Genomic DNA, 11717 nt, shown 5'->3' with positions numbered 1-11717 from the left:
GAACCTTGAGTGCTGCAGAAATTCTTTTGTAACCTTGGCCAGATCTGTGCCTTGCCACAATTCTGTCTCTGAGCTCATTGGGCAGTTCCTTCGACCTCATGACATGATTCTCATTTGCTCTGACATGCACTGTGAGCTGTAAGGTCTTATATAGACAGGTGTGTGCCTTTCCTAATCAAGTCCAATCAGTTTAATTAAACACAGCTGGACTCCAATGAAGGAGTAGAACCATCTCAAGGACGATCAGAAGAAATGGACAGCATGTGAGTTAAATATGAGTGTCACAGCAAAGGGTCTGAATACTTATGACCATGTGATATTTCAGTTTTTCTTTTTTAATAAATTTGCAAAAATTTCTACATTTGTTTTTTTCTGTCAAGATGGGGTGCTGAGTGGACATTAATGAGAAATAAAATGAACTTTTTGATTTTAGCAAATGGCTGCAATGAAACAAGGAGTGAAAAATTTAAAGGGGTCTGAATACTTTCCGTACCCACTGTGTGTGTGTGTATATATATATAGATATAGATAGATAGATAGATATAACATAACGTACAAAATGGGCTAAAATATCAGCATGACTTTTACCCTTTCACATTCTCTATGAGTAAGTACAACATAATCTATAATTGGACCAATGGGAATCCCCACTGCTCTCTGTGGCACCACAATAAAAAGGACGGCGTACTTTTGTCACAGTCTAAATATAGAAACGACATGTACTGCACTGCAGCCTGTAGAGTCCCCGACTCACGGCAGTTACAATTTGTGGCACAACAAATATAACCCAAGATTTACTCAATGAATGCTGTGATGTTAACACATTTAAAAACACTCAATTGTCTGAAACTACAATTTACCGACATTAAGCAAACAGCATTGAGACTGTTAACAGCTGCACGTCATGCAAGTGTAGCAGAGATTCATTTGTTACCTACCCAGCGCTGAGGAGGCATCCAAGCCCTGACCCCCGCCACTGGAGCTGCAAGAAGGACAGTCAGACAACACACTCCAAGGTAATGAGACCAGACAAGAGCTGCATTTAGATATCGCCATCCAGTCCAGTAAATAATACGCTACATTTTAGATGATGTACTGTGTTGAAATGAAAATACTTGTCATAGATGTTTGAGAAAATGAATGTTAGTTTAGTATTCCTGTGACATATCGTCAGCATATAGGTCGACAAATTAATTGTCTTCCTTGGGTTTGGAGACAGCCCATTGGCTCAAGGAGTCACTGTATCATTAAAAATACTAGACTAATGTTTACTGATACAATAAAGACATTCTAACTTTTAGGAAACAGGGCGCAAAAAAAAGCAAAAACAGGGTTTAATTGCAAATATTGTGCATGGAAGTCAAATGAACTGTAGTAAACCAGAAAGCAGCTAAATGAATGGCATACTTAAGGACTAATAAGTCCAATATTGATGTGTGAAATTCTTTTTTGTGAAATTGACTTTTCCCAGCACTACTTCTCAACTGTCTCCAGTATGTCAAAAACACTTTCAGACCGGTTCTACCTGGCTGGTTGTGGTTCCGTGACGTCGGCGCTCGGCTCCTCTTTGGCCTCCTCGGAGGGAATGGGGACAGCTGCCGGGGTCGGGGCTGAAGCTGAAGCTGAAGCTGCAGTTGTGGCCGGGACAGCTGTTGACGTGGAGCCAGAGTCCTGCACGGGGGGCTTGGGGGCTTCCGTGGCCGGGGGAGAGGCGGCAGCTGCGGGTTTAGCCTTCGGCCGGTTTGGAGAGAAGGTGTTGTTAGACTAGTGGTGTGTAAACACAACATCCAAAACTGAACAGCTCCTGCCCGGCTCAACTAGGGGCTCATTTTGTCCACAATTTTTACGTATTTTTGCCGTCGTGTCCGCCATTTCCGTAGCTTCCTCTTGGATGTGTGCTTATGATGCCCAGAAACGTCCACAGCAAAATACTGATACAGGCAACGATACACACTTCTAGTGGGTCGTAAGTGAGATTATTTTTTGAGTGTATGCAATATTTTATAGGAAAATCCTACTCATTGTGCCTTTAATAGTATAAAAATATCTGACATTCAGACCAGCCAAGAGAAAGTCCTATAATACAAATGCTGACAATAGAGAAAAGTTAAAAACAAACCACACTATACAACCCAATGTCATCTGGATGTATTACAACCAATTCAGGTCTTACCTTGGAAACCATCACCACCACAAAGTTCTTCTCATCAATGTTGTAATCTTTAATGGGCGTGTCATCTTGCAGGATTTTCCCAGCATATATGAGCTTCTGCCCAGATACAGGAAAGTTGTCTTTCCCTCTTTCTGCCTCTATCTTCTCTTTTAAGGCCTTCACCTGAGAAAGAGAGGGATCATAATCAATAGCCATCGACATGCAGCCACTGTGTGACATGCACCTCTTTGATCTCTGACCTTCAAGTCAGAGGACCTACTGATCAAACCGTCCAGATGGACCAATGAAAATGTCGTCAACAGACAGGGAGGCATCATGGCTGACTTGCAAAAGTATGATGAGTAAGAACAGGGTTTTCATTCACATGCAGTGTATCACACAGCTTACTGTAAATAAGAAAACAGAGAAATATCTGAATAATATCCACTATGAGTAACATAAGTACTATTCAAATAGCACAATGTCACGTTCACTTTATGTTGGCCTAGCTAGCTGCATGTCAAATTGTGTGAACATGCTAACAAACTTAGCCAGCTTCTCAGTGCGCTACCAATACGGCTCGTCGTAATTAGCAGTGTCATAAGCGTTAGCATTAGCAATGACTATAATATCGTGGCGGGGAAGCCTGTGCTCCCCGCAGAAGTTTGCGGCATTACATTCTCGTTCACATCAGATGTTACCGAAGAGCAGCAGCAGCAAAGTCACCGCGACACTAACTTGAAACGACGGGAAATTCGCTCGCTGTCGCGTCGCGATGACTTTTGTTTAACGGGCTGCTTGGCTAGCTAACTGGCTAACGTTTGCTAGTGAGGTTTCGCCTCGTTTAGCATCCGTCTCGTCCATGTTGCCAAACTCGTAACACGTGCTGTTAATTGGCACCCGTTCGTCGTGACAACGTGAAATGCTATCGTGTTGGAAATCTCATAAAACGGTTAAGTCTACGCGTAAAGTTTAAAATATAGGTCCCGCAGCTGGTACTGTTAGCTAAAAGTTAGCAGGTTAGCTAACAGCCACTCACCGTTTGTTCGGGGTCTATCTCAATCTGAATAGTCTGCTGCTGCAGTGTTTTAAGAGTGATCTGCATGGTAGCGGCGACTGACGCGGAGTCAGAGGTGCCTCAAGCGGATAAATAGTCGCTCGCTAAGCAGTTAATGTTACTAAAGTTGGCGTTTCTGATGTGACAACGACTAGCTGAGAAATGTGTGTATCCATGAGCACTCAGCAAATCGCCATCTTTGGTGACAAGTTGGTGGTGCGCGAGAGAAGCTCGAGCTTCGCTGGAGAGACTTCCTGCTGCGGTGAGTCGTTTAACTTTTAACACGGGAGAGCTTTCACTTGACTTATTTTAATAAAAAACTAAAAATGCACTTTAATTATATATAATTACAGTGAATGTAATGACAAAAAATAATTCAATATATATCCAAATATATCATTTAAGATCCACTTAGAATATGACCACTTAGAACAGCAATTTAATATAACTGTTTAAAGTTTAACTTTAAACAGTTATATATAGTGAATAATGAAAGCAACATTTATTTTGAATCAACTGTCTGATGTGTGAAATTCCAAATATCTCACAAATATCTCACATCCAAATTAAAATTCAATCCTGCCAAATGGATAATGAATCTCTGTCTTAATATCTTAAAAATATATATATCTATGTTAAGGACGCTGTACACAGGTGTTTACTGTCACCATGGTTGATTAGCCCTGTGGTCAGGTAGAAGCTGGGTGGAGCTATGATGGGAATAATGTGATGTCACAAAACTCTATGGACCAATGGGAATGATGACAGCTTGGTCCCGCCCCTAACCGGTGCAACAAATTTAACAGGGGAGTGATCGAGCTGTCAATCAAGTGCTGTCAGACGTCTTGTCAAGTGACAGCTTGTGTATGGACTGCAGGTGTTGCGTTAAATCACATATAATTGATAGCTTTTATTTAACAGCTTTAATAAAGCCAGTGGTTGCACCTTATAGTCCCTTCATAAAAAGTTGCCTACAATTTGTCTACTGCTTCTGACAGTTTTTGCTGAACACTCAGAAACACCTGTAGAAAAATAAACTGGTCTGTGACACGTTTTAGCTAGAATGAATCAAGGAATCTCTGTCTGTGTGTCCTTCGCACGTCTCAAGAACCGCTCATCCGATCTACGTCACACTCTGCCGCATGTTCGTTATTACTAAACTTTGAATAAACAAGCGAACTGTGTAGCAGTATAGGGGGCGGGGCTTCAGGGCTCTGCGGACTGAGTCGAGCATGTCGTCCCCCAGCGGGCCTTCACAGGCCACGGCGGCTCTTTGGCTGCCGTTTACTTTTGCTGCTGGTTGCTGGAAATGCTAACATCGCAAACGAACTCTTCCTCACTTCCCTGGAGTCGACGAGCGGTTTTCGAGAACGCTGCAAGCAGCGCCTTTTTGGGGCCAAGCAATCGTGCCGTGCCCGCCCTCCGGCAACGCTGCAAGCGGCAATAATGGGATCCAGTCAGACAGTTCCGAACGGACACGCCTTCCAACGGACACCGCACAAGTATATAATCAGCAAATCATTTTTTTCTTTTGTACATTACGTTGGAATAACCGGAGATCATTCATTGTAGTGATTGGTCATGAATCATTTTGTTGGTCTCGATGTCACTTCCTGCACCTGCAGCGTCGTGGAACAGAGCGCTGCAGCTCTCTTTGCCTCGACCTGCTGCGTCTTGGATCGTACATCACCTGTATGTCGCTTTTGGACAAAAGCCAAATGAATAAAAGTACATTTTGGTGCATGTTAAGGAGCTGCTCATGTATATCAAAATTACACAGGATGCTGTTTACTTACCCAGTATTCCAAAACCATCCATGCTCAATATAGTGACATTCAGTGCCATCACAGATAGGTGTAGTGTGGAAAGAGGAAGCACGGCATTGCAGTATTTATTGCAAAGAGTTGTGTACTGACTATGGACACTACATAGTTTCGTTCCATTTTCTGCAGGAACTATAGAGTTCAAAAGTGGGCAGACACTTACATAAAGTCATAGAAAGTACATGTAGTGCACTACGAAATAGCAAGTGATTTCAGATTGTCTTCCGCTGGAAGAGCTGCAGTACGATGAGCACAGACTACTGCCTTCAAGAAGATGTCTGTATTCAGGATGCTTAGTATACTGGAAAGGAATAGTGTGACATTTTACGCCTATTTGCGTTCTTGCCAAGGGTTTTTTAAAAATGTTTAAACAATAGAACAGTCCCTGACATACGACCTCTAAAAAACAAGGCACATGATAAAAAATAATAACAGTACTACTAGTTTAACTAGTAGCGAGTATCTAAACATACAGTATATGTACCTATGCATACACCACCTACATACACACGCGCACAGCATAACAATACTAATACCTTCCTACCTGTATAGATTTTACACATGTACTCAAAAAGGAATATTAGCAAAAGGGAGGAATAAAACAAGAAAAGAAAAAAAACAGAAGCAGAATTAAATGAACAAATACAGATAATGAAAGAAACATTTTTTTACAAAAGGGTGGCATTCGTCACACGGCAGAATTAGTTACAAGTGGGCATAACAATGGTAAGCCACTGTTATGAACGGCCCGGTTTCTGACAACTGGGGGCTCCTCCGTCCAAAAATGATTGGCTTGAGGCTGATATTTGGTTCTGAATAATAATGGTTTGGTCCAGCACACAATGTGTTTGGGGGATGCATTTTTTGGTAGCTGCGGTTGGTCCTGCAGCCAGCGTGTGTTTACACGAGTTGGCAGGTGTGAACTATCAGCAGTGAGTACATGGTCCTTTAGAGTGTTAGTTTTGACTTTTGTGGAGTATCCCTGGATAGGTGAAGCAATGTGGTCCGTTTGGCTGCGTTGTTTTTGTTTGTTATTTTTGTGTGGTGTGCGGTCAGAGCAGTTGTCTCAGGGACACATCCAGAGCCGTCAGGTGAGTAACCAGCTTGCTGGGGGCCTAACCGGGCTACTGGTTTAAGTGTTTAAAAAGCCTCCCGCTAATCTGCATGAAGACTAGGGTTCAGTGAGGTAGATTAGTTTGGGATAGGTAGTCTAGGTAGAGGGGATTCCACATTAGTTTGCGGGACATATCATTGTCTCTTTTACTGCACTAGTTGACCTAGAAAGCACTGTCTTTGTTGTGACCTTTGACCTGGTCTATTACCTGGTCAACTATTACGGCAGGGGTAGAGGACTTTGTTGATGCTCCATGTGAGGGGTTTCTGGTTCGTTGCACTAGAGATCAGCTCTTAAAGATTGCAGAAGAATATGATATTGATCTAAGTGATGTTGGTGATAAACGGGTTAAGGGAAATGTAAAGGCTATGGTTAAAATGCAGTTGGTTGAGAGAGGGGTGCTGGTTGCTAAACAACATCTCCCGAAAGCTTACAGCACCGGCACTTTCAGTTCCATCAGGGAACCTTAACTTTGAGCAGCAAAAATAATTGATTTTGTTACAGTTTTCTCATGAGAAGGAGAAACAAAGATTAGAACTGGATTAAGCAAGTGGAAATTGAGCGGTTGCGGTACAAAACAGAACAGGAAAAGATAGCGTTGCAGAATTCAAAGTTAGGGTTTGTCAGAGATGGTAAGCTTTCGGGAGATGTTTTGCATGCGGAAAATAGTTCATCAGCGCAGTTTCCTGATATTGTGAGTAATTTGCATCTCTTGCCTAAGTTTAACGAGAAAGACCCGGATTTGTTTTTCTCACTGTCTGAGCGGATTGCACAGGCAAGAAATTGGTCAGATTCTGAGCAAACTGTACTGTTGCAGTGTGTGTTGTCAGGAAAAGCCCAGGAGGCTTATGCAGCTTTAGGTAATGATCTAACTTATAAATCAGTCAAGGCTGCTGTACTGAAGGCATACGAGTTGGTCCTTGAAGCATATCGCCAGCATTTTAGGATGTTGGAATAAAGGTTCAACCAGTCTCATATGGAGTTTGCGAGGGAGCTGACAAATAATTTCATTTTGAAAGTTTGGGCAATTTGGTCGTCTTGGAACAGTTTAAGAACTCTCTGCTCAGTCGTGTTGCCACATATCTTACTGAACGTAAAGTTACAACTGCCACCCAGGCTGCGGGATTGGCTGATGAAAGCTCATAAAAGCCGGCTCAGTGAGCCTGTGTGAGCCTGTGTGGTAGCCTGTGTTGCAGGATGATGGAGGTGTTAAGTCATCTGTTCGCTTCGGGGGTTTTCCAGGTAGGGCGCCTCAGGGAGCGCCTGAAATGGGAGAAAATATGTGCCATTACTGCTGTGAGGCAGGCCACTGGAAACAGGACTGTCCAATGCTTAGGGATGGGAGGCAGCAGGCTGGAGGTGGGAGGCTAAATCCTTCTGCACTGGTTATAAGCGTTCCTGGTCCTGTGGGAGTATGGCAAGGTGGGCATGCAGAATCTGGCGTGGTTGGAGGCCCTGATGAGTACTATCGGCTTTTTGTCTCCAAAGGGTTTGTAACACAGACTGGTAGTGACATTAAGGTGGCCGTTAAGATTTTGAGGGATACGGGTGCTGTCAACTCCTATGTTCGAGACTCCATTTTGTCGTTTTCAGATGAGACAAATACAGGGGATAAAATCCTGATGCGAGGAATGGGGTTGAGGATGTTGTCTGTCCCGGTGCATACGCTGAATGTAGCCTGTGGCTTGGTGCAGGGCAGAGTTCCTATTGGGATGAGACCAGCGTTACCAGTGAATACCAGAGGATTGACATCATTTTGGGCAACGACCTGGCTGACAGTCGTCTGTGTGGGCAGATGTGCCTCCTCCTCCTCCAATAGTCACTCCCTCTCCTTCAGCCTCAGAACAGCCTGATGAGAGTGCTGTAAACTTTACCGAAGTTTTCCCTGCATGTGCAGTTACTCGGGCGATGACTCGTGCTGAATCAAAGGAGGTAGATGGAGACGTGGAGGAAAATTTGCAGTGTTTACCTGATTTTCCTTTGTCTGTGTCTCATAGTGATCTGCAGAATGGACAGAGATCAGATCCAGCCTTGGAGGAGTTGTTTGGATCAGTGCTGTCAGTTGGTGAGGTGAAACATGTTTCCAGGGGCTACCTTCTTCAGGATGGTATTTTGGTGAGGAAGTGGGTGCCCCATGGTGAGGAATTTGTTGGGGATCCCATTTTTCAAGTTGTCATTCCAGCCAAGCTTCGTGGTCATGTGTTAAGACTTGCTCATGATGGGTCAGGGCATTTGGGTGTCCGGAAAACCTATGACCGGATTTTTCGCCTTTTCTTCTGGCCACGAATAAAAAAGGATGTTTCTATGCATATTAAAACATGTAGTACGTGTCAGATGACTGGTAGGCCGAATCAGGTCATTAAACTGGCTCCACTGGAGCCGATTCCAGCTATCAGTCAGCCGTTTGAGTACCTAATCATTGATTGTGTGGGGCCGCTGCCCCGTGCGAAGTCTGGTAGCCAGTATTTGCTAACTGTTATGTGTCAAAGCACCAGGTACCCGGCAGCGTATCCTTTGCGAACAATAACTGAAAAATCTGTCGTTAAGGCCCTGACGCAATTCATAACTGTGTTTTGCATCCAGAGTCATACAAAGTAACCAGGGATCAAATCTTTCTTCTCACCTGATGGCCCAAGTGTTAAAACTGCTAGGTATCAGACATATCAGACATAAGCATTGCGGTATAATGTCACACAGGTCCATTGTTGTATAAAAGTGTCTATCGTCAGTTGTATATGTATTGTCATTTTTTCCATTGTATGTTTGAGTTATGTTTGGTGGTTTGCATCCTTCCAGTTCACAGTTATCATTTTTCTGGCAATCATTAAAGGTATGCGCAGAGTCACCTAGATCTTCCGGTACAGAGCCTAGCAGAAATAGTAATGCATCCACTTCCATTATTTTATCAATTTCTACATTGATTGTTCCACAACCCTTGAATTACTGGGCAATCCCAAAAGATGTTTGATCCCCTATTTTTCCACAATTTCTCCAACATAATGCTGTTGGAGGATCTTTCACATATGAAGAGATTATAAGAGGTGTATTAAAATATCAGATTTTTAATTTCCAGTCAAATTCTTTGCATAATTGACTATTGATTCCCTTATGACATCTTGCCAAGAGTTTGTTCAGAAGATTGATAGCTGGTAGGTATGCTCGATATGTGCCGGACTGTTTCTTGGCCTGGGGTCAGTAACTTCCTGTAGTCTTGTTGCCACCTTGAAGCTAGCTGTTTCCCCTCGTCTCGAGTTGTAATGCTAAGCTAACTGGCTGTAGCCTTATATTTGCCATGGAGGCGCGAGAGTTGTATCGATTCCCTCGTCTAACTCTCTCAAGAAATCCATTCCTGATTTATTTTAAACGAATCCTGATCACAATCTCTTTACTAACATGGGTTTTATGTATGAAGTAGACGCAGAGGGACTGAGATTGTTCTTATAGTCCTAACAACTGAATGACAACACAATGTCTACGGTAACCTGGTAACTGTATTTGTTGCACCTTTTAACTGCTTCAACATACAGTCCAATATGTTTTAAAAAAATTAACTGGATGTAGCTGCTATAACTGCCGGCGCCATGGCAACCAAATGTTTCACCTGTATCTAAATGAGTTGGGAGTTAGTTTGAACATCTTCACCTGGCTCTTTAACACTTTTGTCAGTGCAGTTCTCTGATACGGTCAGCAGGGGGCAGAGTTTGACCACCAGAGTGTCGGTGCAGTAGATGGCGGCACATGACCCGACAGAGAGGGAGAGCTTAAAGCCAGGATCAAATCATTAAAAAGCAGTATGTGTCACTGGTTGTGTTTGTTCTGGTTGATGTTTTTATGTGTTTAACTGGATCTGTGAGGAGAATGGAGAGTCCCGGCGATGGTGATTATGACATCACAGGTGGATGGATAGGTTCACCTGCTGAGAGACATCAACACTGAGGCAGTTGCTGTTTGAGTGCTGCAATAATCTTTATGTAATCATCAGGATTATCATAATATAACAATAATTTCGATCCGCATCACCAAATTACACACAATAACACACACATACATGTGCACCGGCTGTGACCCCCCCCCAGCCAAACCTCCCAGCAAGCATTGAAACATGAATATTTTATCGAATTACCCTCCCCCCCGATCGATCGCTCAATGCCAAGTTTGTTGTTTTCCCTTCCTGTGGCTCCTCGACCTCCTGTCTCCTTCCTTTCTTTCCTCTTCCCCAGTATTTTTTGTTCTGCACACAACCTCCTCCACACCTCCATTGGGTCATCGTTGTTTCTCCTTGCTTGCTTTCTTCACTGTCTGATATCATCTTTTTCTCAAGACGAAGAAAAGAAAGGGAGGAAAGTGAAGAAAAGATGACAAAGAGAGGAAAGGAATGCAGATGGAAGACTGTCAGGGAGTGGTTGACGGGAGGGAAAATAGAAAGAGATTGAGGAGGAAGAACAATAGACAGAGGGAATCTCTGTGTTTGTGTGTGTGAGGTCATGGTGCCCTAAATGTGTGTTCATCTGGGCTAATTCTCAAGGACAGAGCTATTAAAGATTAACAAGGAACCTCCATGTTTTATTGAGACTGGCACCGTTGGAGGGCACATGGCTTCCAAACTCAGACCTACTAAAAATGCTTTGTGTCTGTGTCTGTGTCTGTGTCTGTGTGTGTGTGTGTGTGTGTGTGTGTGTGTGTGTGTGTGTGTGTGTGTTTTTCCGCAGGCTTTTATATTTAGTCCAGACCAAAAAAAGAGCCATCCTTTCTGAAAAGCAATGTCAGGACTGTAGGCATGGCTTTTTAGCTGCAGAGCTGCAGTCCTCCATCAGAGTGGCCTCGCATAGCGCACGTCCACATTTGACTTCATGTCTATCATGTTGGCAACTAACAGGATCCTGCAGATACTCAATAACACTGAGGGACACAGTGTGGGGAGCGTGGGCAAAGACGGATGAGTGAATAAAAAGTTGGCGGGACATCGTAGCGTACCTGTTGCCGAGTTATATCTGATCCTTGCTTTATTATCAGGCAGTATTTATTTACTCCGAGAGGTGTTCAGTGCACCGGATCTTCAAACTGAATTACCACTGACATCCATAGAATCGGTAGCTTTCAACAGGTTAGACCTGGTTCTCAGGTGTGGAACTAGCGTTGTAGTAATCGAGGTTCGGCGTTCTCAAGTCCACCTTTTGAAGGTCTGTTATTTTTGCTCGTCCTCGTCTCAGGTCTCAGACAAGAAGGAGTCCGGATTTTTAGTTCAAGACCACAGCTGCAGGGGAAAAAACTGCCCGTGCATCGTTCCATTTATTTGTTAACATCATTACTGCGGTTGCTCCTAGAAAACAAAAGAACATTCCCACGCATTAAAATTCACCTCTGCAGAGCCTTTTAAATAATTTTATCAAAACACTTGTCATGGTACACGTTTATAGTGTTATCCACGTGGTTATAGTGGGATATTGAGGTAAAATTAACTGGTTATAGTGGGATATTGAGGTTAAATGAACTGGTTATAGTGGGACAGAGGTTGAATGAACTAGTTATAGTGGGATATTGAGGTTAAATGAACTGGTTATAGTGGGATAT

The 11717-nt window shown here is 43.3% G+C and overlaps 1 protein-coding gene across 2 annotated transcripts; it reads right to left on the bottom strand.

Moving 5' to 3' along the window:
- Nucleotides 1-486: 486 nt before the first annotated feature.
- On the bottom strand, nucleotides 487-3469 carry LOC116399248 (UV excision repair protein RAD23 homolog B-like). 2 transcript variants are annotated; one of them, XM_031876253.1, is made up of 5 exons: nucleotides 3192-3469; nucleotides 2174-2335; nucleotides 1706-1731; nucleotides 1526-1645; nucleotides 487-982 (listed from the first exon to the last, which is right to left on the bottom strand). In XM_031876253.1, exons 1-5 carry the CDS (start codon nucleotides 3255-3257, stop codon nucleotides 931-933), a joined length of 426 nt encoding a protein of 141 aa, XP_031732113.1. In that variant the 5' UTR covers nucleotides 3258-3469; the 3' UTR covers nucleotides 487-930. The 2 variants fall into 2 exon arrangements, with proteins under 2 accessions (XP_031732113.1, XP_031732112.1); XM_031876252.1 differs by having other exon boundaries at nucleotides 1526-1731; nucleotides 3192-3467.
- Nucleotides 3470-11717: the final 8248 nt, after the last annotated feature.

The sequence above is a fragment of the Anarrhichthys ocellatus genome, unplaced genomic scaffold, assembly GCF_004355925.1.
Source record: "Anarrhichthys ocellatus isolate YVR2014 unplaced genomic scaffold, GSC_Weel_1.0 scaffold106, whole genome shotgun sequence".
Taxonomy (NCBI): Eukaryota; Metazoa; Chordata; class Actinopteri; order Perciformes; family Anarhichadidae; genus Anarrhichthys; species Anarrhichthys ocellatus.
Note: the sequence above shows the minus strand (reverse complement) of the source record. Positions and strands in the feature narration are given on the sequence as shown.

What these genes read in the sequence shown, in the direction of transcription:
- LOC116399248 (XM_031876252.1), bottom strand. Translation starts at nt 3,257, where the DNA reads ATGCAGATCACTCTTAAAACACTGCAGCAGCAGACTATTCAGATTGAG. An exon ending in AGATAGACCCCGAACAAACG is followed by an intron (nt 2,336 to 3,191) that starts GTGAGTGGCTGT and finishes TCTCTTTCTCAG; the next exon opens with GTGAAGGCCTTAAAAGAGAA. An exon ending in ACGGAACCACAACCAGCCAG is followed by an intron (nt 983 to 1,525) that starts GTAGAACCGGTC and finishes TCCTTCTTGCAG; the next exon opens with CTCCAGTGGCGGGGGTCAGG.